Source organism: Podarcis tiliguerta (genome assembly GCF_965153285.1).
Source record: "Podarcis tiliguerta genome assembly, chromosome: 7".
Taxonomy (NCBI): domain Eukaryota; kingdom Metazoa; phylum Chordata; class Lepidosauria; order Squamata; family Lacertidae; genus Podarcis; species Podarcis tiliguerta.
Window position 1 is genome coordinate 31,857,131 of NC_139540.1, and position 27,273 is coordinate 31,884,403.

General features: G+C 41.0%; 1 protein-coding gene across 3 annotated transcripts in view; it reads left to right on the plus strand.

Moving 5' to 3' along the window:
• STAU2 (staufen double-stranded RNA binding protein 2) overlaps window positions 1–21,837 on the plus strand; it is a 141,977-nt gene extending 120,140 nt beyond the window's left edge. For 2 of the 3 annotated variants that reach the window (XM_083451083.1, XM_083451081.1), the window contains exons 14-15: window positions 18,023–18,111; window positions 20,795–21,837. In XM_083451083.1, the coding sequence (XP_083307209.1) occupies window positions 18,023–18,111; window positions 20,795–20,888 (183 nt within the window). In that variant the 3' untranslated portion in view covers window positions 20,889–21,837. Of the gene's footprint in view, window positions 1–7,365; window positions 7,468–18,022; window positions 18,112–20,794 lie in introns of those variants that run through there. The other variant, XM_083451084.1, reaches the window with a different exon arrangement.
• Window positions 21,838–27,273: the final 5,436 nt, after the last annotated feature.

A 27,273-nucleotide genomic window follows, 5' to 3' on the forward strand; every position in this document is an offset into this window, starting at 1 on the left:
TATAAAAATTGTTCTGCCATAGTAACGAATAGAGAAAATTATAAAAAGTAAGAGAAAATACACAGTCTCTCTCTGCTCTTCCAGAAAGAAAAACATTCCCGATCATTTTTCTGCGCCAGATGCAGGCAACTTCTAAAGAGACTTGAATGAGCAATTACACCTTGAGGTTGAAACCTGAGATGCATTTCTCCAGCCTATGATTCAGTATTTCTGCACCCAGTGGGGGCTGGGAAAGATAACAGCAGCCACCCAGCTTAATAGTACACTTTGGGTTCCCCAAAGATTGCCAGAGCCTTCCAAGGGAGAAGAAAGGTAAATCAGACCCTGCCACATCTAATTTGAAAAACAGCGATCAAACGAACCCTTTCTTACAAGTTAGAATTTTGGCTGTCTTAATGCATTGCAGTGAAGGAGTGAGATACTAGCCAGCCAGTCTCCCTGTTTAATTTTTCTCCCTTCCTGAAAATTCACTTCTTAACCACCAAGCACCAAAAGTTAGGATTACTGGATGTTGTTGTGGGTTAGGAGAGAATGTGTTAGAGCTTAGCAGCAGGAGCAGCAGACCCAGGTTACAAATTCAGTGACCAGGAACAAATGTGCCCTTTCCTTTATTTCTCAGCCAAAGTCCTGGATATAGGACTTTAAATGTTGCTTTTAAACCTTGTCGTCCCATATCCACATACTAACCATTCTGCTCATAGTTTCTTCTGACTCATGGACACTTTTAAGGTGACATATACTAGTGTTATCAATTAGTACAGATCAGGGGTGGGCTTTGCTTAAAGCTCTAGAACTTCTTTATTGTCATCTTAGTTTTAAACAAAAAAAATATTTGGAATCCAAGTTGAATGCTATTATTGCAGAAAATGATTGCTAAATATCACTATCCTTGCTTTAAAATAGGGAATTCTATCTTTACATATGGTTTCTAAGAGGCCTGAGAATGGGCCCAGCCCTTTTGTATAAATGCCACTGATTATATATGTGTGTGTGTGTGTGTGTGTGTGTGTGTGTGTGTTTCTTTTCATTATCAGATTTTAAAGGTGGCCCAAACAGTTTCACAACCTGGATTATACACAATCAGCTGTAGAGTGTTTCTGCTATCATGTTTGCAAGAATAGTGGACTGAATGTGGAATGTGGCATATTGCATACCCAAGCAATGGCAGTGTGCCAGAACAATGCAATTTATACTTAGAAGAGAATATTTCTGTATCATAAAATGTAAAGAAAATACATAAATCAGTGCCATCCTGGTGGTCTCCATTAGCACAATAGATATCTCAGTTCACTGCTCCTTCCCGTTACACATGCAGTTCAAACACTTTGGGAGTAACATGGTTGTTCCAAGCACAGGAAATTCAGGGAGTGACCACAGACCTCTGGAGTCTGATTATGGGCATTTTGTGAGAGCCTCCTGCACATTGCTCATTCAGCGAGTCTTTGTTTTGAAATGAAAAAAGCAGGTCAGCCCTATCATTGGGCAAAGTGAGATGACCTCTTCAGGTGGCAGCCTCCTTCCTATCCTAACTTTCCCCCTAGCTTTCCCCCTCAACCCCCTAAAGTAGCCTGCCATCTCAGGTACAGTGAAGGACACTATCCTGTCACCGTTGTTGAAGTAAGATTCAGCTGCCAGTCCAGATGTTTTCTGTACGTCTTATCCCTCACTCCAGGCAGCAAAATATATTGAACCCACCCCAAAGAAAGGAGAACAGCGCAGTTCTTGGGATTTCCCCGCCAATATCCCACAGAGGTTGAGAGAAGGGTTAAAATAGTTTCAGGTTGTTGGAGACTGTCAAGTCTTAAGCAATGGGAATGTGTTGGTGTGGATATTAGGTACAGTAGGTGTAGGAACAATCAATATTTGGTCACCTGTTTTAGTAATCCATGCTTACTAATGCAGCTCATTATGTGTTTCTGCAATGCCAGTCGTGCCCTAGCTCAGGTATGGCACATGGCCTTGGTATTAAATGAAATTATTGGATTGTCTTCAATGTCATTCTTTCCATTAGAAAGCCATCACTGATCATCTGGACTTCCACTCAGAAATAATGTCCCTTCTGAAAAATCCTGTCATTTCCCCACAGTCACATTCCTAGTTACAATATTCAGAAAATATTGGAAGAGCACTGAAAAATATAATGCAGTTCAAAAACTTTAGTAACCCCAAGAAACAGTATAAAACCCGACTTGTGGGCCTCCCCCTTTCTTTAAATGGAGATAACTTGGGCTAATCCACTTCTTAGCATCTGGTGAGGAAAAAGAATTCTTACTGTGGCAAAAATTAGCTTTGGGAATAACGGTGGTTGCCAGCTGCATAAACAGCACTCACCCAGCGGCATTGTTCAGTCATTGGGAGTGCCTAGATTCTCATCTGATTAGTGACAATCTGTAATTAATATTACAGTTTGTAAACTTTAGCAAAGCAAGCAGGCCACTAACCTGCTTTGTGGAGGAAGAGCTAAGTGGATGGGATTCTGCAGGGCAATGAGCCCTTCCTGAGAAGTGAAGAGTATGCTATACTCCTGCAGGAATTGGTGTGTGGTGATCCTGCAGGAGATGACCTTTTATTCATTATTAGAGAGAAGGGAGAGAAGAGACCTCCCCTTGTGAAATGCTCAGCACTCTCTGTACAAATTGACTGTGCTGGGTAGTGGGAATTGAGAGAGATCACAACCTCTCAGGGTGCATTCTGTACCCTGCAGGATTGGGCTTACTGTGTTTTTTAGTGCCCTGGTCTATTTCAGGAGGCTTTTCTTTATTTCAGCATTTTCAATAGGAGTGTACACATCTGTCTTTATACCCAGCAGCTTTCCTGGCCCACAACAAGTCCTCTGTGAGTTTCCCCAACCAAGCTCAGTGGGATCTCTGTCAGCTGCAAGATTTATGTCATCTTTTTCAGCCCTGAGAACTGTTCCTTAAGCTTTTCACATCTGGATTTAATTGGAAAGACATTAAAAGACATTAAGTGTGCTGGAAAAGCATATTTTAGGGAGGATCTTTATAGGCACTTCCATTAAAGGAGCTAACAGTTAGAGGTTGAAGTGGGATGCAGACAAGTCATCAGCTGTTATCAAGGACAAAATTGCACTGCTAACTGCTTCACAGCAGTTCTTCATCTAGACCCTGAGCCTGTTTCTGACCTTTAATCAGGAGCCTGGTACAATTGAACAAACATTATGCTTTTGTAAAAGAGAGCACACTTGGGCATTTTTCATTTGTAGTTTTGTCTCAACTAGCGTCACCTTAATGTAGAGTTGAGAAGGCAAAAAATGAGACCTTGTGGATCATAGGCAGAGTGAAGATGCCTACTTTGTAGGATCATAACACTGCTGTGACCCGTTATGGCAAGCCAAGATAATGGCCATCTTTAGGAAAGAAGCAGAAAGTTTTTGATTGATTGATTGATTGATTGATTGCATTTGTATCCTACCTTTCCTCCAGTGAGCTCAAGGTGGCATACATAGTTGTCCTCCTTCCCATTTTATCCTCACAACAATCCTGTGGGGTAGGTTAGGCTGAGAATGACTGACTGGCCCAAGGTCACCCAGTGAGCTTCGTGGCCAGGTGGGGTTGTGACCCCTGTTCATCCAGGTCCTAGCCAGACACCCTAACCACTACACCACATTTGTTGGGCCGTAATCCTCATCCATAGCTTCATGCGTTGTTTAATGCATATGTGGAGGTCTCAAAAATTCCATTAACTTGGCGGGGGCAGTTCTGCAATATAAATCCATTTGTTGTTATGGATTGGCTGGACACAGAGGAATAGTGGGAGGCAACAACTGGGGACCCCCCAAGGGAAGAAGGCTCAGAGCCAGGGGATTGGTGGTGGGATGATGATGGGTGGTCAGAGGAAGAATAGGGAGCAGACTGGTAGGAGGAGATGTCAGAAGCTGAAGAGGTAACATGGTTTAGTGAAAGTCTGTGGCAGAGAGAAATGCAAAAGCAGGAAAGGAGGGAGGCCAACAGACAGAAATGAGTCTGGCTGATGAAGAAGCAAGGGTGTCTTCCTCCTCTTGCTGCGACAAGTTCCCATTCCCCCTGCTCTCCTGGGACCAGGAGAGGTATGAAGTGGGAGGAGCAAAATCAGGCATGCCAGCCTAAGGCTCAGATTGCTTGGGAGAGGAGGAGACTTAGGCAGCTGTGGGAAGGCGGGGACCATCAGTCTCCACAGCTGCCTGATAGGAGCAAGGCCTACCCAAGAAGAGTTTCTATGCTCATTAGGCTTGGCAATCCTGAGCAGATCCTGTTCTTCTAATAAAGAGTTAACTTCACTTACTCTGTGTGATTTATTGCTGACTCGCTCCTGACATTTGTGTACCCAAAACTGCCCAGTTTGGTGACATGAATGGAAACAAACTTGAATTTAACAAATTGGTGTTAGTGTAAAAGATAAAAGTATGGTAGCTATGAATTCTCTTGCCTGTCTGGGACAAGTCATTCTCTCACTTCCCAGTGTGTAGCATGAAATGGACGTGGTTTCCTCACATAATTTTTCTGAAGAGAAGTGAGATAATTATTGTAAAGATCATAGTGCTAATAGCAGGATAATAACACTAGAAATTTAAGTATTAAAATACCCTTGTTATATTGTACATCACAGTAAAAAGTTTAATCTGGAATTGGATCTTAGCCGGAAGTCATTTGCCACGGGTAAAATCACGCGCTGCTGTTTACAAATAATTTAAGGTGCCTGTCTCTGTGTAGACTGACAGGCAGTTAAACGTAAAGGTCTTTTCATCTGGGAGAACAGTCATGTAATCCTCCTTTTCTTGAACTTAATATATTCTTAAAATAAATGTGATATTCAAAGACTTGTTTCTAGAGCAAAAGCATCTGTAGCTAAACAAATAGACCTTTGAAATAATATCCTGTCTGTCTTTAAAGTGAAAAATAGTGTGTGTATGTGTGTGTTTTCCCCCCTTTTTATCTTTCAATAAAAGCAAAACAAATAGTACAAAATCTTCCTCTGTAAACCATCCCAGCAAAACAAATGGATTTGCTTTATGGTCATCCATCTACTCAGGGCAGGCAGAGGGGGGGCCGGTTGCATTCATTGTCGGGAGCACATTCACATGAACTTCCTCTACAAAGTTACTTCCTCGCAGATAATGTTCTTAGTTAATATTCCCCGTCTACATACATATACGGACAACACATCAGGTTTGGGAAGAGGATGGGTGGGAAGAAAAAGTATTATGAAAACAATGTTTCTTCGTTTGTTTAACAAAAAATATATGCCGCCTGATTTGTAGCAAAACCTCTGGGTGGGACTGCAGAATTTCAGGACTGCCCTACCATTAGAGAGGGTGAGGGAACCATATCTGACAACTGGTGCCTGGGTGGTTATGGTGGCAGTCATCAGCTGTTTCTTCTGAGCTCTCTGACCAAGCTATTCAGTTGGAATACAGAGCTATGTGTGCCGTGCAGACTGTCCTGCACCGTCATAACTACCCTGCTGCCCTAAGGTGCGGTGAAGGATGCTGCCCTAAGGCTAGTGTTAATGTAAGATTGAACTGCCAGTGCAGTTGGTTTCTGGTGTGGAATGGGACAGAAGCACCATTTTCGCCTTTGCTTCAGGTAGCAAAATGCCTTGAGCTGGCCCTGCAGAATCCTTCACTGCATACAGTACAGTGGTACCTCAGGTTAAGGACTTAATTCGTTCCATAGGTTTGTTCTTAACCTGAAACTGTTCTTAACCTGAAGCACCACTTTAGCTAATGGGGCCTCCCACTGCCGCCACACCACCGGAGCACGATTTGTGTTCTCATCCTGAAGCAAAGTTCTTAACCCAAGGTACTATTTCTGGGTTAGCGGAGTCTGTAACCTGAAGTGTATGTAACCTGAAGCGTATGTAACCCGAGGTACCACTGTACTAGTTTTAGAAATATTCTTGATGTTCAAAAAAATCTACTGGTGGGGGTGAACACTTTCAGCCACATACAAGATAATCAAGATTCCATACACCAAATTAATGTATTAATATACTGTGGCCGAAAACCAAGAATAGTCAGTCTAAATGAAGTAAGTAAATAGGTCACATGTAATGTTGGCATCCGTCTGTCTTCGGAGACAATGGAAGAGTGAGCCTTTGTGAGTAAAGTCAAACCATTGGAGAGTTACAGCATGTGCTGAGGTTGTAGAGACTGATACAGGAGAGACATGTTTTATTGCTGGTGGGGCAGATGAACATGTCCAGTTTTGCTGCTACAGGTGCGCCATAGTGTTTCTAATAATAATAATAATAATTTATTATTTATACCCTGCCCATCTGGCTGGGTTTCCCCAGCCACTCTGGGCGGCTTCCAACAAAATATTAAAAATACAATAAAACATCAACCATTAAAACTTCCTCCCAGCAGTCTCCAGTCATGCAATACAAAACTGAAAACTTGACTCTAATGTGCATTTCCTTTTGTATTTAACTACAACGTGAGGTATTAAGCCAAAGCAAAAAAAGTAAAATTTTAAGAACTGATTTATTAACATTCCCTTTTGTGAGCCAGACTTGAATTTACAATTGTTGGGCATTCATAAGGCATAGTGCAGCGTACAAAAGCAATTGAAAGAATTTTACTACAGGTAATTTGAGTAGGAGAGCGTCACACATGTCTTTAGTTGAACCTTAGTCCATGATTGTATATGGACAGCTGCCCCACATAAACCGTAAATGCAGGTTTGGTTTACTTTGTTGTTGTTGTTCTTCTTGTTGGTAGGTAATTAATTAATTAATTAAATTTGTATAATGCCTTTCATCCTAAGATCACAGGGCGTTTCGCAGCATAAAAATACAAAATGTGCAAAATACATAATAAAAACAAGAACGAAAACAAACCAATACTTTCCCTCCTACAAGCACATTTAAAAGTAAACAGATTTACTTAAGATATTTTATTCTACGCATGAGCAGTTACAGCTGTCCTTGGCTCACATTTACACAGACAAGTTAATGTATGAATCAGATAGACATGGTACAGCTGCCAGCACTCCCTGTGAGTGAAACGGCCGTATAAATTACCACCACAGTAATGGGAATTGCTGCCGGCCATATTCATGATAAACCAATCCCCCATATTATATTAATACACATGAGCACTTGTTTGGTACCACTGTTGTTTAAATCAAAACTTGTATATACTGGCCTTTTGCTGTTCTGTATGAGGCACCGTGTGCCCTCCTAAGACTCACAGAATTGTAGAGTTGGAAAGAACTCCCAGGCAATGCAGGAATATTTTGCCCAACATGGGGCTCGAACCCACAACCCTGATATTAAGATGGTCTCGTGCTCTACCGACTGAGCTATCCAAGCCAGCCCATTTCAGAATGCAGCTGAGGATTGTCGTGGTTGAATGTTTCCCTATAGATACCACTTGTATGTCACAGAGGGAGCTTGGCTGGAATCCTCCTAAAACTAGCATGGCTGAGATTGATCTGTAACAAGTCTCCTTCTGGAATGTGAGCTAAGGTACATAAAGCAATAATTACGAATTTATTTATTCAGTCATTTTAAGTAATTCATTAGCTTGTTAGTAATTTAATAGAAAAGGAGGAAAAAGTCTCTACGAGACGGGGTGGGGGAGAGCCAAAGGCATAGCATAGAATAATCAACATTGCATTACAATAAAACCATTGCAAAACCCATAAAACATACCCAGCAATTGCATATCTACAAGAATTTATCTGAAGCAAAGCACTTCTGGATCTGATTGATGCCTGGATGATAAACCACTTGGGACCTATCTATACGCTATGATTCACATTACCTTGAGCTCCTGGAGGAAAGGAATGGATACATACTATATAACTAAATGCCCCATTCAAGAGTTATATGTGCACTTTGACTCATATGTAAATGGTCCACCTTTAAAATTCATGCAGCTGCCTTTGGGCAGACAGCTCTATGTGCACATCAGGTTGTGGAGAAGCCAAGGATGATAAAGATGAGACCTAATCTCATCAAATAAATCATTATTTTTCTTCAGACTACTTTTTGGTTTTGTTTTGGTTTTTTGCTTAGAACAACTGTTTCAAGGATTTTATTTTATTTTGTTTATTATATTACATTTTTTTTACAACCTGTCACAGACCTGAAGGTGTCATATATGTGGCTCCTAGGAGGCCTCCCATCCCTTCAGTAAGGTGGTAGCATTATGTGTTTCACACTACTCTGAAGTCAAGATTTATATGCCTTGGCTTTTTGTCCATTGACATTGAGCAAAATGCAAATGTCAGAGAAAAAGAGCTAGGAAGTTAGTAAAAACAATTGGCTTTTTCTTTTCTTTTTTCTGTGGATTGACAGTACAAATTCCACAAAATTCATTTAAAATATATGGGGGTTGAATATATTAAAATAGGAGGGCGCAGGGAAATTCAAACAATATATCTGTCTTCGTAAATCAAAAAGAAATTGGTAGAAGACGACATTCTTGGTTGATGTGGCTAGAAAGCCCGTTTGTTCCTCACACATGGGAGTGGGGGGAACCGTTCAAGAACAGTTAATCCTTGCTTAAAATTCCCCATGATGCCAGCAATCAGATTTGCATCTGGATAGATTATTTGCCATGTAAAAGTTAGCCGCAGAGGGTAATGTAGCCTGAAGCCAGTGCTAAGCAGCACACTTTTTCCTAAATGTTTTAAACGTTGCATTTGTAAATGTGTACTCTCTAGGAGAAGTCTAAATGCATTAGCTCTCTCTCCTCCTCCCCTTTCATCTCCTCTCTCGCAGGCACAGCTACTGCACACATCCTGGTGCACACTGTTTAAAGATCCCTTTGTGCAGACATTAATCCCTTTTCATGTAAATTACATGAGTTAATCAGATTAATATACACGGGGACAGGACACGTTGGGGGGAGAAGGGCTTAAGTCAGGTAATTAAGACTTGCATTGTGCAGTGTGAATAACCATTCTGAAATTAATTTTTTAAACAGATGTTGACCCTGGTCTGTGTGAAATCTAATCAGCTGGGGATGGTAGTGCCTGGTTACAGAGGGCTGTTAAAGATCCCTTGCTGAAGTCAGTGGTTGCGAATTCAGTTAACAATTTGTCAGTTAAGTCACATTTTCTGATTGGTCTTCATAGAATCAGAATTATGGAGATGCGAGGGACCAACAGCACAATCCTATGCATGTCTACTCAGAAGTAAAACCTATTTAGTGCTTTGGCATTTGCTCCCAGTTAAGCAAGTAAGAGATTTCAGCCTAATTAGCAACTTGACACATCAGTGAGTAACCTGCACCTTTAAACCAGGCATATAGGTACAGTTTTGCGATTGCCGGCATCATAACCATATATTTTTACAGATATGTGAGGAATTTTGAGTGTTCACTGTAGAACAGGGAGAAATACAGGCGTAGTTGATATATGAATATTTTTCATTTATTATAGACCCAAAGGCAACTGACATATATTATGAACTGACTTTGATGTTCTGTGGAGTGTCTAGGCTCGGTTTCATGACTGCCGTAGAATGCTAGTGGCATAGGAAGAGTCCTGATAGAGAACCTGTAGACTTGAATTATGTGGAATCTGTTAACATGGAGTGAGATGGAGTGGTTGTTGAGGTAGGAAAAATAATAAGAGTACCAACTAGTCCTTCAAGCACTAACATAGTGAAAGAGGGTTTCAGAATTCCCTCACTGTGCTACTGGGGTAAGGCACTGGTTTCTCTTATTCTCTCATTTTGCTGATTTCAAAACAAAAATAACAAGAACAGGGATGACTAATCTGTGACCATCCAGATGTTATTGGACTCCGAACTCCCTCCAGCCCCAGTCAGCATGGCTGAGGGTCAGAAGTGATGGGAGCTGTAGTACATCAACATTTGGAGGGCCACAGGTTAGCCACCCCTGAGCTGGAAGATCTATCAGTGCCCATTTTTCCTCTGCTTCTTTCTGTTGCTGCTTTCTCCGCTCCCAACAAGCCTATGCTGTCATAGGGGGTGAGCATTTGATCTTTATTGTTGTCCCTACATGAGACCAACACAGATGAAGGGGCATAAAGTGCTGTCTTGGCACCCATTACCTCCCTCCCCCTAAATTGTGTCAGCTTTAAATTGTCACCTTGCCTCCACATTTACCTCTAGGCAAGATAAATTTGCAAACTTGGTCTTGACACCACTGTGTTAGGACAATGCAGTATGAGTTGAGTGAAGCTGGCCAGAGTCAGACCTTTTTAAAGAATTATCATCAAGAATAATTCTTAAAACATGTGCAAAAAATTAAGGCGCTTTGGAATTCTTGGGAAACTAATTACTTACATTTGCACACTAAAAAGCAGGCATAGTTCCCCGCGCCCCCAAGAAACACGCATGCCCTTTCAAGCAATCAAACATGGACATCATTTGTTTCAATGAAATGCAAGGGTTTGTACCCCAGTAATTAATTTTTGCCCATAAAGGACAGGATTGGAACGAAATCATTTGTTTTAAAAACCACAGAGAAATTTGAAGCCAGATGTCAGTCTATTGACTTGGCTCTGCTAAAGCAGAACTCTCTGATGAAGCACTTAGGTTCATGCAGTGGTCTGATTCAGTGGTTAATAGGGCTGTTAGATGAATATGTCCCTGATAAAAACGATGAACAGGGGCTTGAGAAGACAGATCTGTTAGAAATTCACTTCTTCCACTTTCTGTAGAAGAGATCTATACGCTTTGCTCGCAGGTGTAGTAGTGGTTTTACTACTTACCAAATTGCTATTCTCCCTAGATGTGTACTGTACTGGATGAAATAGAAGAATTTTGGGAAAGGACCAACTCATTCACTTGGGGGCCATGGCAGAATTTATAGGGCTGAAATATCCTAGTAGAGGACCCTGAACCACTAATTCAGCTCAGAAGGTTTTTAAAATTGTAGGTGGCTGATGAGTGGTCCTGAAGTCTGCATGGTGCAAAGGAATCTGTACTGGCATGGAGTGAAAAAGACCCAAGTGCAGGATAGAAATACAGGCTTGTAGCCAATGTGGCGCCAAGTTTATTGGATTTCTGTTTTGATTATTTTGGTGTTTGCTTGTTTACTATTAGCTGCTTTGGTTTCTTACAAGAAAACTGAGGCATGTGTCTAAAACAAAACAGCCAATAAATAAATAAATAGTGGCTGTAAGCCCCAGAAGGCTTCAAGCTTCTCAGTGTGGAAGTTGAGTTTCTTTTATCCTTTCCCTTCAGCCCCTACTATATGGCTGTCAAAATCCCTAATGAAGAGCATTTAATGAATGGGTCCATGAGAATTAGGCAGTAGCTTCTCACACCATAGAGAAATGGGAGACAGTAAGCCACAGCAGTTGATTGGCTGAGTTAGTAGCATTTGTGTCCGTTCCATAAAAGGGGAAAGTATGAAGAATTAAGTTAGGTGTGTTCTCTGTCTTCAGAAGTATGTGCCACTCCCAGTAAGGTGAAGTCGACAGACACGCACAAGAGGACCATTTAGGGACATCTTGGGAAGAATCTGAAATGTCACATAGATGTAAAAGGCGAAGGAAATATATCCCTACATTGTACTGAAAAACATTAAATCATTATCATAAGAACGTGAGTTGAAACCACATTTTTCTAGAGCAAGCCTCTGTATGCAACTGCTTTGTGTAAGGATGACCTCATGTTATTAAATTGTCATTACAAACTATCCAGTTCCCCACAGAGGGAAAACCAGAGGGGGAAGAAATTAACAAATTTCAATATGATTTGCTAATTGCTAATTGGCTTAAGGAAACCTAAAAATGACCAAACTGATTGGAAACATCCACCTCCAGCCAGATCCAGACACATATTTATAATGGGAAGAGCAGCCAAGACAAACAAAGAGCAGAGTAGTGCATCCTGTTGGCATTGTGTTTTTGGCATTGCTGTATCTGCACAGAAAACAAGTGATACATTAAATGTGTAAAGACATCTGTTTCATAACCTATGGGGCTTTGCTCACAAAGCAGTTGTAAAATCTTCTGGGGGAGAGAAATATTTCTATATATCTGTGCAGATGCTCTTTTGTAAGAGAGAAAAAATCCATTTGAGGAAGTGTTCAGCCTTCGGAAAAACAATTCTCTGCTAAAATCCTTGTCAGATATTTATTCCACTTATATCCCCTCACTGCTGTTAATTTTGCAAGCGTTTCCTAGTTTTTTAAGGATTGTGTACATCAGGCCCAGTTCATCTGAAGTGTAGTAACAATTATGCATGATGTTGGGTCTTTGAAGATCTTTATAAGTGTGGACCATTAGGTCATTTTTAATTTATCCTTAAAGGATTTCTAGGTCACCCCCATAAAACTATCAAACATACAAACATACAAAACAGTCCAGTCCTTGTACTTCTCTGACTGACTTTGTGAGCCTACCCTCAAACTTCAATCAGAAATGCAAAACATCCTGAGAAAGTAGATGAGTTATCATCAGGACTCAGGATCAAGAGACACTGGTGACCCCAGAATCCAGTGCAACACTTAATCTCCACCAAGAGCACCTCATACTCATAAAATGACAAAAAACAACGCTTCTGAATCAGACCAAATTTCCATCCAATCCAGCATCCTCTTCTCCAAGTGGCCAACCAGATGCCTACAAGATACTTGCGAGTAGGAACCAAGCACAGCAGTACTCTCCCTATTTGTGCTGCCCATGCAGACTTTGACTCTCCATGCTTTACCCATGCTCAAACACTTCAGCTTCCAAATTCATCTGCAGAATTATAATCTGCTGCCCAATGCATTTTCCCTCACCTATCTCTCCACAGTTAAACATTGGGGGATGAGGGGGAAGTACATTACCAGATCTCCTGGAATTCATGTGACACTGGGGGATGGACAGCTGGACCGTAAAGGGAGCAGCATTGAACAATATCTGGTGCTCCGGGTAAGCAGAGCCTGCCATTATTTAGTGGTGAGAATAATCACCGCCTGCCAACACCTGGCAATCAAGGGAGAGGGCATATGGTCTTGTAAAACACCTGCTGCAAAAAAATTAGGAATCGTGTAAAGAATGTGATAGTGTCACAGAACCAATCAGCCAATCAGATTATGCTCTGGAGAGAGAACAATGGGTGGTGTGGTGTTAGTGTAGTCAAATAAGGGAATAGATCAGCAACTTCACTGGGGAACAATTACCCTCATCTCCTGCTTATGGACCTCCCATGGGCGTCTGACAGTGGGAAACAAGATGCTGGAGTGGATACGTCTCTGATCCAGAAGGGCCTTTCCTTTGAAATCCTGAACCACTCAGCTTTCTCTCTGTCTTAGCTCTATCCCACAAGGCTGTTGAGAGGATCTAATGCATGTTAACTGCTGTTTAGAACAAAACCTAAATTAACTCGTTCACTTTGCAGCGGAGGCTGGCAGGCCAAGCACAAAGACTTGGCATCCCATTTGTGCAGCATGCTGGGAAAGGGGTGGGTCTTTGAGGTGGGCTTTAGTTTTTGCTAAAAGAAATTTAGTTGCAAAGGTGGAAGTGGTGCAATGATGGTGCAAAATCTCAGCTTCATTTAAAGGTTAAAAGAAGTTCTAATGATGGAGAAAGTGTCTATGGCAGTGGTTCTCATGCTTTTTTGTCTGGGCCACACTTTCAGAATAGTATTTGCTCGTGCCACACCAGTTTTTTGTATTGATAAGGATTACATTGAAAAACAAAAAGAAACAAACTCATAGCAATGCTTGTTTTTGATAAGATACCGGTATGTATCCATATTCTGCAAAAAAAACCACACTATACTATACTATACTATACTATACTATACTATACTATACTATACTATACTATACTGAAATGTTTAAATGTTTCTTTGATTGTCCTTGAATCTTTCCACCACACTTGCCATCCTCTCCTGCCATACCAGTGTGGCATGCCACATCCTTTATGAACCACTTATCTAGGAAGATCGACAGCATGAGGAGAGTTCAGAAATCAGATATCTTTAATTAAGCACAAGCTTTTGCAAGGAAAACCTCTTAAGTGATGCATTGCAGAATGTAATGCTGACCACACCTTTTTTATTGCATGGTCATCCCTGCTTTACCTGGATGCAATTTTAGGCAGTCATCTAAAGTATTGTAACAAATCCTACCCTGTTTTTATTTTACACAATATTTCGTCGGATAGATGTATTTCACCTTTTTATCCTTGGCATTCCTTCAGCGGGAACAAATGCTTTCGTTCAGCATTGCTGCTGACATTCCCTTCAAAGACATAGAGATAGATGTTCTGAGTAAAGAAAGAAGCAGAGGTTCCCATGAATGAATTCTGCAAACAGCGTGAGAAACTAGGTTAATATTTCATTAAGGAGCTACAAAATAGCAGTGCGGCAGGAACACAACCTGAAGCATTTAATAGGAGCTCGACAATGAAGCTGTTGAATCTTTAATCCCATTTGGTTATGTACTTGCTGCTTTCAGTTGAAAATAGCAATGAAAGCAACTGTGACGATAGTTCAGGAAAGTGTTCCTATTTTGAATTATTTTATTTATCATGCCTATGCCCCACTCTTGTTCCAAAAAGCTCAGTGTGGCAGCCATATGGATCCCAGATGGACTTGCATCCAGGCAGGCTTAAAGTGCAGGACATTTCTTAGCTTCTGCACTAGAACTGCAGTGTGCATGTCTAGCATATAGCTCTGCTAGTTCTGTACAGCACATACATGCTATTTGTTTTCTGCCGTCCAGAAAAGTGATAAGCCTTATATGAGCTGATTAAAATGGAGCTTCCGGCATGCCTGTGCCACAAGTTGTTGAAAGGTCAGGCGTCTGATTAGCATTCACAAAATACCAACATACATACTGAATATTACATTGATGGAATTCAGCAAGAGGTGGAATGGTGGGAGAAGAGCTCTAATTGTTTCAGTTTGTAGAAGGAAAGGGGAAATGTGATTGTGGTGTTAGAGTGGGGCAGCGGCGCTTGTTAAGCTGATCCCAGCATGAAAGGAGTTGGCAACATTAATGAACTGAAGGTATCTCTCGCAAAGGAATGATCAGCCCCATATTTTTAATTTCATCCAGCACATTTACATCCCAGCCCAAGCGGCCTCTGAAAGTGTTGTTCAAGTGATTTCCATAATTTTTAAAAAAAATCACATTTAAGTCTGGGAACATGAAGAAAAATAACATGGTGTCCCTGTGGAGCTAGGGTTTTTGAGGTTGCATCCTGCCTTTATCCATCATCTTTCGTGCAGCCCCCCCCCCCCCAGGCAGCCATTGGTGTCTTCTGAATCTAGAACTTGCTAGCCCCATGAGGCAAGTCTTCCCTTGCTGGCAGTTCTTCTGTCTTCCAAAAAACGCTTACCAACAGCAAAGATAAGAGTGCCTTTTATCTGCTTTGGTTGGTGAGATAGTTACACTTGTTCCTGGGCTGAGATACCTCGGCCGCTGTAGCCCTCCCACTGGTAATCTCAAGATTGGATGACTGTCATGGGCTTTTAGTGAGACTCCTTGAGCTTTCTGCTGCAGAATGCAGTCACTAGGTTATTGGCTGGGACCTCCCACTGACACCATGTAACACCTCTGCTGAGGGAGCTGCACTGGCAGTCAATAAGCTACTGGGCGGGTGCAGTTAAAGATTTTGCTTTTAGAATTTAATGCCCTAAATAACATGGAACTTGGCTACCTGAGGGATTTCCTTGCCCCATATATTCCTGCCCAGCAACTGCGCTCCTCAGATGGGGTACAACCAAGAGTACCGCATGCCCCAGAAGTGTGTGTAGTATGCTGTAGAAACTAGGCTTTTAGTGTTGCAGCTCCAGCCTTCTGGAATTAGTGGCCAGCTGAAATAAGACAAGCACCTGGCATTGATATTTAGATAGCTATTGAAGACATATTTGTTTAAGAAGGCTTTCCCTGAAGTGTGACCCATTCATTTTATGGGATATCTATATAAGAATGTTATTATTGCTCCTGCATAATTGAGTGTGTATTCTAATAATAGCTAGTAGTACTTCTTGTTGGAAAGGCTGTAAATAGTGGGAGTTGTGAGAGTGTGAAGAGGTAGAAGCATTCTGAGGTTTGGTGTTTGATGAGTGCCAAAGACTATTAGTGCCAACAATAAGAAAGCATCCAAAATTAGCACTTCTGTCCATTTTTTAAGGGAACAATGAGGATTTGGCACAAAAAGACTCATTAAAGTACAGTCTGAAGGAACTTGGTATGACTTGATTAAGTTTCCAAACAGAGAAAGACCACGTTGAATGCCACCAGGAGCACACAGTTCATCGTGGCATGATAGTTTTCAAGGTTGCAGGAGGGAGGCATAACATATTAACCATTAAATAGAAATAAGAAAAGCGCTATTCCTTTCTCTCATGTTGATTTGTATGTGTGGGTTGTGTGCATGTGCTTTATATGTTTTTATTGTTGATTTACTATAGAACTTTGAAAATTAAAATCTTTTTTTTTAATGTGTTGCATCACATCATTGCATTATGAGTTGCCATACCTATTCTTCACTTCATTGGCTGTTACCTGAGAGGGTGAGGAAATTTGCAGTTCAGTGATGTCACATTTTGCATCACTTGATGTTACAACCCCATGTCTGCCACCAGAGGCGTAGGAAGGTCAGGTGGTACCCGGTGCAGAAAATTTCTTGTCATGCCCCCCCCCCCAATTGATTTTTTTGGTTTGTTTGGTTTTTTGCCTGCAAAAATGGTTTTTACATTATTTCATATTTTCTTACAAAGGAATGTGGATTCTGGACCTCTGATAACAAGTAGGCGACTGTGGACAGATACTTAAATCTACAGGATGGATTGTGTTTTGGCTTGTGTTATTTTATTTAAAATTTATTTTTAAAAACCTGCAAAGTGGTTTACCAAAACAAAAAACAAACAAACACCACAGCAGTAAAATCAAGGAAAATTAACAATCCTACTTTAAAACATACAAAAGCTAAAATATTAAGATTAAAATTACTTCAACTTCCTAAGCATCTAGGTACCCTTGCCTAAAGAAGAATGCTTTTAGCAGGTGCCCAAAAAGCATCTAGCAAAGGCAAAGTGCCGGTGCTGTCACAGTAAACAATGCAGTACAGATATTATGTGGAACCTGTAGTAGTGCTTGAAACTACTGAAGGGGAGGTTTTATTTATTGTGATTTCACCATGCTTTGCATTATCTGAAAAGGAAGACATTTATTTAAAAAACAGGACTGCACAGCAGCAATCTAGTTTCATCATGATCAGTAGGATTTATTTCTGAGCTGACGGTCCATAAGATGGGCTGCAATCCTATGCACCCCTTGCATCCAACTTGTACCTAAAACTCTGCACAAGCCTGCACCAGAGAATTGTAGAGTTGGAAGGGACCCCTGAGGGTTATCTAGCCAAACCCCTGGGGCAATGCAGGAATCTCAACTAGACCATCCCTGACCCTGCTCCACTGAACTGAAATTTCAGCCTTCACGACATAGGAAAACAGCCGAGTAAACATCTATTTTCGTGGAGGAGGGTCAAGATATTAACTGATATGCATGAAATTTCATATATAGCTATATAATCCTTTGTGTAGTAAGATGATGATGATGATGATAATTATTATTATTATTATTATTATTAATCTTAAAGATAAGACCTTTGGAGCAGGCATTTTTTAAAAAAAAAAAGTTTTTATGAACCGCCCAGTAGGGCAGTAATTGTTCCTTGGTAATTTGTCACCCCCCTCCATGATGGCACCTGGGGCGGACCGCCCCCCCCCCCCTATGCCCCTGTCTGCCACATTCGCTAGTTTTGGTCTCAGAGTAGCATATGAAGCAAGGAGGTATGGATCTAGGTAATCTAGAGACATGTGGATTGCTTCATTTTATACAGAGGATGCTTGTTTCAAGGTACAAGCAAAGCTGAGCACACAAAAGAAAAGTATTAGCCAGTCTTTCTCACCATCCAGTGGGGGTGGGGAATTCTCTTTGTTCACTAATTCATCTCTTTTTCAATGTATCTTTATAGCCCTGAGCTTTGTCACCGTCCACTGTGTCCCTAATATATAAAACATTCCATGCTCATTGCTAATAGTATGCCTACTTCAGTATCTGTCATTTCTCTTTAATTCCTCTGTGTTACAGGCAGCTTTAAGTGCCTTGAAACAGTTTTCAGAACAAGGACTGGATCCACTTGAAGGAACTGTAAAGCCTGAAAATGGTTCATTTGAAAAGTAAGACCCACTTTCACCGTATTCTTTTGGGGATATGTGTGCTTGTTTAACTGGACTTTTTACATGAATGGTGTAGATGTACTTAGATCTTTCCAAAATACATGGCTTCTTCTTATCTCATAGTCATGTAAACCTTGTAACAATTTGGCGCCATTGCTGAGAGTAGGTTTCAGAATTACTTTGGATTGTTTTTAACCAGGGTCATTTAGTGTGCTAAGAAGTATACATTTAAATAACAAATAAATAATTAGACCATCCTCTTTAACATGGGCTTTTAAATACATGAAATCTGTGAATTAGTCATATTTTAGAAACATCTTTATTCTTGGCAGCTGAGAGATCCCATATAAAGATGAGGGCAGGTAGTATGAATTTGGTTTTTGACCCTAATAGTTTGGAGTCAGTTTCCTTCATTTAAGCACTTCACAAGGTCCACCTCTCAATAATCTAGAATACTGAGCATTCTAATGTGCACAAACAGATTGATACCTTTGTGGAACAGCTGTGCAAGCAAGCTACCACTCAGTGGATTTGTAACTGGCTGGCTGACCGGACCCAAAGGGTGCTCATCAATGGTTCCTCTTCATCCTGGAGAAGAGTGACTAGTGGGGTGCCACAGGGTTCTGTCTTGGGCCCGGTCTTATTCAACATCTTTATCAACGACTTGGATGATGGACTCAAGGGCATCCTGATCAAATTTGCAGATGACACCAAACTGGGAGGGGTGGCTAACACCCCAGAAGACAGGATCACACTTCAAAACGACCTTGACAGATTAGAGAACTGGGCCAAAACAAACAAGATGAATTTTAACAGGGAGAAATGTAAAGTATTGCACTTGGGCAAAAAAAATGAGAGGCACAAATACAAGATGGGTGACACCTGGCTTGAGAGCAGTACATGTGAAAAGGATCTAGGAGTCTTGGTTGACCACAAACTTAACATGAGCCAACAGTGTGACGCGGCAGCTAAAAAAGCCAATGCAATTCTGGGCTGCATCAATAGGAGTATAGCATCTAGATCAAGGGAAGTAATAGTGCCACTGTATTCTGCTCTGGTCAGACCTCACCTGGAGTACTGTGTCCAGTTCTGGGCACCACAGTTCAAGAAGGACACTGACAAACTAGAACGTGTACAGAGGAGGGCAACCAAAATGGTCAAAGGCCTGGAAACAATGCCTTATGAGGATCGGCTAAGGGAGCTGGGCATGTTTAGCCTGGAGAAGAGGAGGTTAAGGGGTGATATGATAGCCATGTTCAAATATATAAAAGGATGTCACATAGAGGAGGGAGAAAGGTTGTTTTCTGCTGCTCCAGAGAAGCGGACACGGAGCAATGGATACAAACTACAAGAAAGAAGATTCCACCTAAACATTAGGAAGAACTTCCTGACAGTAAGAGCTGTTCGACAGTGGAATTTGCTGCCAAGGAGTGTGGTGGAGTCTCCTTCTTTGGAGGTCTTTAAGCAGAGGCTTGACAACCATATGTCAGGAGTGCTCTGATGGTGTTTCCTGCTTGGCAGGGGGTTGGACTCGATGACCCTTGTGGTCTCTTCCAACTCTATGATTCTATGATTCTATGATTCTATGATTCCTATTCACATTACTAGAGGAAGCTGCACTTTCATCGAGGCTGATGTCTCTTGCACATAATTGAGGATGGAGAAGTTCCATGTCCACATCATATTTCCTTTAGCCACAATAATTTCTAGAACTGGTCAAATACCTCTGACAGTGCAATCCTATACCTGTCAAGAGAGAATTGAGTTCCACTGAGGTCAGTGGGACATATTCTGAGGTGTGTATAGAATTCTCACCTGAGCTGCATAGTGGGCATTAAAAAAAATCAGTCTGTGAAGAACTGCAGAGCAAGGCAAATTTTGTTGCTTTGTTATTAGAGCTGTGAAGGCCCAGGGAGGAAACGGCAGGGAAACTTTTTTAAAAACCAATTTTCTAGTTGTTTTCTCAATTTGTTTATGAAAAATGGGGGTGGGGGGAACCTCAATCCATTTTCCCCTGGCCCTTCACATTTCTATTTGCAAATAATATATCCCACAGATTATGCCAGATTTCCATGTATTTCTGATTTGTGACGTAAGTGCTGTGATAAGCTTCCTGCCTTGTGAAGCCTGCAGTATTATAGATGAGAAAAAGAATTGAAGTACGCTAGCTTTGTACTACATTAGAGTTAAATGAAGGATGTTAAATACACCACCTGCTCTACCTTTGTGCGTGTCATTTCTGTTTCGTTTTTAAGTATGCAGATGCAGACATCAGAAACAATCACATATAGAGCGTACAGATTGATTGATTATAATCTTAGATGAATGTACCAAAAGTTTCAAATTGTTTGTGCACCGGTCATGGGTAGATAGCTGTATTCCTCTTCCTCTACCTGAACCTGGTTTGGCTGAACCCCAGACAGGAGCATGTTTTTGTTAAGCAAGCGATGTTGGAGAAAAGCAAGAAGCTGATATATAGTGGCTATTTGTAAACTAATTTAATCAGAACCATTTACCACATGATCTCACCAGCATAGTATCTGAACATAAATATTGTTGTTTCACTTTAAAATGTCCCCCCTTGCGGTGACCTTTGAATCTCATGTGCCATCTGCTAATAAAAATGTCTTAAAGATGTGCAACCCTGGACCTTACCGCTCTTGTTAATGTATTAATCTTTCAGACAAGTCAAGCATCTGGGAGAAAACGCAGACAATAAACAGACTAACTCAGGTACCATTGCTCAGGACTGCAAGGATTCAAAGGCTGTCGTCTAGGAGCTTCCCAGCACCCGTGGCTGCCACTGCATCCTTATAAACCTGTCAACACGCAACAGGGTGTATGTGTACAAGGAAATGAATGACTAATACCATTATTTGAGTCTTATGTGAAGACAACACTATTCTAACACAGGAGATAGTCTACATGGTACTGTTTATTGAATGGGGGAGAAATAAATAAAACTGGCTGTTTCCCCTCCAAACCTTAAAAAACTACTGGAGGTTTAAACAGCAAATAATTAACTAAGACTTGGATGGAGAAATTAAGTTTACAGTTGCTTAATACTCTGGAGGAAAGGAAAAGTCAACATTAGGTTGAGTTATACGACTCCTTTATAGTGTAGAATAAGTTCAGCTTTCCTCTCTTTTTTTAAATTATGCTTGAATATTTTGAAATTAATCAATGACAGTGCTGTGAGAGTTGTAGTTGTTGTCTTCATATATAGTCATACAGCTTCTCTTTCTATGCCAACATTATGCATTCTTCATAGTCTTACGGAATACATTATGCCTGTAAGATGCACGACTCCAAGTTGTTTGCAAACTGAAGTTTGAATCATGACAAGTATTTGCTTGAACGTTAATGACCAGTCACAATACGCTACAAGAGAAAGCAGTGATGGTATTTGATTTCCCTTGCCGTTCGTTGATTGAAGAGGCACCTTGCTTCCAAGAAACACATTCCCCCCTTTGTTCTCTGTTGTGTGAAACACATCGACACCTCATTCTGTGTTTTGCATCAATCTCTCATTCGCATCAACTGAGTGTTTTTAATAACCGCGAAAAGTAGAAAAGGATGGCAACGTCATCTCAGAGGACAAAAAGTGGTGGAGCAGGTGTGTAAAACTGCCAGTGGGGCAGAGACAGAAATTTGCATTTTTATTCTGTACTAGCATGTACAAATTAAGCAAGTGGCCAACGCAGTAAAACCACGTCAGTTCATGTATACAGTGGTGGTGTCATCTCTTCTTTAATTTGTGATTAACACTAGTGAAATGTGTCACCTGCACTAAGATAGGAGGCTGCCTTAGACACTTATCCCCTTCCCTGTCTCAAAACACAAAAAAGAATACAGTAATATGCATAAGTTGCAAAATGTCTGCACGTCACAAAATTTGTGTGTGTAGAAATTTGTGTTATCTCAATGTGTTTGTGTGTGTAAAACAAAGAATATGCACACCACTGACCGCTCGCAAACAAGGCAGTGTGCCCTGGGTGTGCTTTCATTGCATTTGTCAGACAAATAAGGGACCAATGTAGTTGTGTGTGTGTTGCAACAGCTGGAAGTGCCCACAGTTCATTACTACCTTCTGATCATAGAACAGACTTACTGTCTGCCACATAGGCCAGTGTTAATCTATGCCATCTAAGCACCATTTTAACCAAATGCTCCCAGGCACACTAGGGAAAATCAGGCCACGTTGGAAAGACCTTATGCAGGCATTCAGGGGTACAAAACAATAAACATGAGAGTGGGGTTGCATTCAGTTGCCTCAACCCCACTGTCACACCCTGTACCAGCCCCTCCTGAATTCTCTCTCTGAACATATTTGCAAGTTCCAGCGCATGCATGTTCATCGGGCTTCCCCACTGCAGACATGCCTTGGGGAGGGGCCAACACAGAACGTGGCAGCAGGGGCAGGGCATCTGAGGGCAACCCTGCTCTCCTCTCTCACATGATTGTGTGACCCTGAATGTCCAAATAGGGCTAAAGAAAGTTCCCAAGCGCCGTAAAATCACCAGCTTTTGGAAGAAGAGAACTGGATCCTCTTTTATGTGAACAGACCTTCAAATTTGCAGATACCCTCAAGTCTATAGGGCACTATGAAGGCCTAGAAGCTTGCAAGATGGGCACTAGCATGTTAGCACTTGCCTAAAACTGTATGGGAGTACAACTCTAACAATGGAAAGCGGTTTCTGAGCTGGCTTTCTGTCCGCTGCTTCTTAATATCAAGAGGAATTCCGAGAGCTAATTTTCTACCCATAGTTATATTTCTTTAAGTGTTGTCACTATCTAGCCACAGGCCTTACATGTTAATATTCATAAGCCTTCTCTCTTCTCCGTGAATTCCAACACCTATCTAAGCAATTTCCTGAGAAAATAATCTTTTTTTATTCTTACTAGTCCTACGGAGCCGCAGGCAGGATTTGTTTCTGTTACCCATGATACCATTTTTGCAGAGCCAGGTTTGAGATTCATTAAGGATTGAGGCTCAGTGCAACAGTTAGAAATTATGTAGTATAGCTACTCTTATTTTAAAGGGCTAAGGGACCCATTTGTAACAGGTTACAAGCCTAATTTTATTGTCAAGTAATATTTTAATTAGGCCCTAAGGCCCTACGAAGCACACAAGAGAAGGATTTTCATCAGGAAAACCAAGGGCCTAATGCAATTAAAAAGAAGGAATTTGAACTGGTCGATGTCAGCCCAAATGATGGCCTCCAATTGCACATTTAACCTTTCAACAGATGGTGCATTTTCTTTACTCATATGTGAATGCTGTTGTTGTTTTTTAATTATTTGTTTTTGGTGACCCTAAAACTACTGATACATTGTCTGCAGAGCTCTGAAGGCTCTGCAACGAGATTATTAAAACTGATCCTAGCCAAGAAAACGATCTGTTTGCATCTGGCGCATGGCATGGCTGCAAATGTCCTACAGTCCTAGAATATGGCCTCAGTTGCAGAATCTGTTTTCTGCTGCAGAGGATATGAAGTTTAATTTCTAAGGGACCCCATGACTATAATGAAAACCTGGCTGCAGATTAAGCAAACTTCAGTACATTGTTGCATTCACATCTAGTTTGTGTTGGGTCCTATGGATACCATGTTGGATGTGTATTTATGTTTGAAATACAAATTGTGTTGTTTATTTAGAATATATATTTACATATGACATTCTTCAGAAAAACCTTCAGATCATTTTCCCCAAACAGCAGAAAAATCAAAATAAAGCATAGCTAGTTGACATCAATTGAAAACACTGCATTTAAAAGGCTGGGAGCGTAAGAATGCCTGGTGCTGAAAGGATAGTATTCTTGACATCAAGCAAGTCCCCCTGTGGAGGGTATTCCACAAACAAGGAACCACCACTAAGAAGACTCTGTCTCTGGTAGCCAGCTGCACTAGTCTGGATTGTGGGGGCCCAAAGAGAAGAAGAGCCTTTGAAGATGACTGCAATATTGGTTAGTATGGGAGTAGGCTTTCTTTCAGGTACCTGAGCCCCAAGCCATTTAAGGTAAGTACCAGCATGTTGAATTGTGCTCAGAAACTGATCAAAAAGCAGTACAGTTCTTTTGCTACAGCCACTTATGTTCCCATCAACGAGTCCTAGTTCACAGCCAGGTATATATTTCTATTCATCTGCTTCTGAAATAACTGGCAAATAATTTAAGAATAAGGGGGAAATGTTTGTGGATCTCAGTTTATTTCAGGATAGAAATAATTGTTCTATACTATGCTCTTTATTAATTCTTTGTGGTATAATTGGCTAGTTTGTTCTTTCACTGTGAATAGTTATGAACTATCTTATTGTGCACATTCATCCCAAATACTGGGGAGTAAAGATATTCAGATACACTGAGCTGTGGGCCAACATGTCATGGGGTGAATTATGATAGGAGCCTATGCGGAGTCCTTCTTCAAGCCCAAATAAGTAAATACCCTGACTCCAGGTGGCATTCCAAATGCTTCAGAGTTGGCTTCTCCCCTTGAACTTGAATTCACCTGTTTTGGTTGCTCCAAATCAGAAGATGTGGAGAACTGGGGTCCTTTTGCATTGGGGCACTTGGGCAAAGATCAGGAAGTCAGAGTGACATGTGAAACAAACGCTTCCACTGGAAATGCATTTGTTACCTTGTGTCAACATCGCTGCATCATTGCTGGTAAAGGCAGGCAGGATTCATCTGATCCGAGATGCAGTATTGGTGGAGGATACAAAAGGCAATGCTGTAACAAAGCTTTGTAATAACATCCTCTGCTATTCACTTTTAAAATTTGTTGGGGAGGGTTGGTTCCTCCTTTCTGCATGTCCTTGTTTAGTTCATCTGTGCTCCCTGACACTTGTGCATTATCAAAGAAATATTAATGGCTAGAATTGTCAATGAACGCATCTAATGCTTATAGAATTTTGCATTGGTGCAGAAATGTTTATCCATATCATCAGTATATTTTGTTCTAATTGAATCAGAGAGCAGTGTATTTTCCCTGCAGCATTCTCCACAAGCCTCCTGTTGAGGGGGAGCATCTCGGCTAAGGCCATCTACTTGACGGACTAATTGAAGTTTCTGAAGGGTATGCAGATATTACCAGAATGCTCATGCCAACTCTTGCGAAATAAGGAATATTTTCAAGAACCATGAAAGATGATCTACAGAATGAGCCAACGTTATTAAAAATGACTTTTTATTTTTATTTCTAAAAACAGATCCAATATTTTCAAGACTAAGAGGTCTGAGTAATGAGGAGTCTAAAGTTTCGTTTCCATGATGGCTGAAAAGTATTGTATAAAAAACTGCCTTTGGGGCCAAGCTTCAAATGTGCTTAATTTGTCTCCTTTCGTTTTGATGGCAAAGCAGGCATGGAACTTCGATCTGCATTGGACCTTGTAGCAGTTGTCTGTTGAAAATCCCAGATGTACTGTTTACTGCAAATTTATTTTTTATTTGGGACCTTCAGGGACAAATAGTAGAAAGGTAGGGGTGATGTTCAGCATAAAACTGGTGTGGGCCCCTGATCCAGATCAAGAATGTGAAGTGGATCAGTGGCCCTATTTCTATATCCCCCCCCCCTCCAAAATTAGAGCAGTTAGGAAAAGCACTCTGTGACTAACATATTGTGTAGTTTCACCCTTAAGAGAGCAGATTGCAGAAAAAAATTGATTGCCACCTAAAAGAAACATAGCATTTGAATAGGCTCTTTGATGAAGGTAGTTTTTTAAAGAAGTTTCAAATAATTTGTAACTCTTCTGATTTAATCAGACTACTTTAAAGACAAAGAACAGAAGAGACTAGATATACACTTCTCTTAACACTCCCATTTTCATCTTTGCTGAAAATGGATCTGAAGCTTGATATTTTTCTATTAAAGATACTTGATATTCCCATCAGATAGGGTGCTTTTTCCTTATTTTTGAGAACCACAGAAGTTGTGAAATATTTTAATTCAACAGCCATTCATGTAGTCTTTGGAATTTCTTCCTCATAGGTTAGCTGCTGCAGCTCCATAAATCTTATTCAGCAATAGATTTTCAAGCATCCCTGGCAACTGATAAAACTTTGGAAGCCTGAAGCTACTTTTTATATTATTTCATTACTTGCAGAGAAGAGGAGCAAATAAAGTCTTCAGGTTGGTTTCTATAAAACAGGTTTGGGGAACTTGTGGCTCTACAGATGTTGCAACTCTTATCACCCGCAACCCTTGTTTATGATGGCTGCAACCCTTGTCTGTGATAGCTGTGGCTGATGGGGGTTGAAGTCCAATGACCTGTGGGGGGGGCACAGGTTCCCCAGGCCTGCCATAAAGTTTTCCTCCCCAGATATTCATCAGTAGACACCTGAATTTGAACTGTATCATGACTATTTGGTACTGAAAGGAACTGTGACCCAGTGCAGATTATTCACGAATTTGACTCTCACCTACGTGCCTTTTGAATTACATCACTGTCTGATACCTAGTCATGAATCCATCCAGGAAACTCCAGCTGGTTTAGTGTGCAGGTGTTCTCCTCCTCAATCATAAGGGCTACCATCAGCACCTAGAATATTTAATTTCAAGTGCAGTTAAATCATAGTGAGGCTCTCAAGGGCCATTCAGACAACCGAGGAAGGCAGTTTCATGAAGAGCAAAATGTTTCCCTCTCAGTGCTGGGAAAGCAGATCACCTCCCCGCACTGACACATGCAAGGTTCTTTTCAACACTGCTCCACTTGCGACGTTATTTATTTTTGTATATTTTATGGATCCTTTTTTTCTGTCTGAAAAAAAATGAGCCAACCAAAGTTGCTTTTTAAAGGTCTGTTGATTTCAGCAGGAGAGAACTAAATATGTGAGCCTTCCTATTGAAACCAGGGCTTAAGTACGCTTAACTTAGTGGGATCATGTCCTATTAGCATTTTTTAAAGAAAAATAGCACCAGTGAATAACAGCATGTGTATCCTTAACTTACTCTGAGAGGCTTATTAGCTACGCCATACAGGAAGCACTGTTTTAGCAGGACAAATAGCTATTTTGCCATGATTAAGTCTCAGTTTGAATCCCATGCCTAATACAATGAATGGGACAACCTGGATCTTTCCCTACCCCATCCTGGCCACCGCCTCTATCCTGTGAGCTGCTCATTAGAGGCACCAGTATGTGTAAGAAATTCATTATCCTTAATTAAG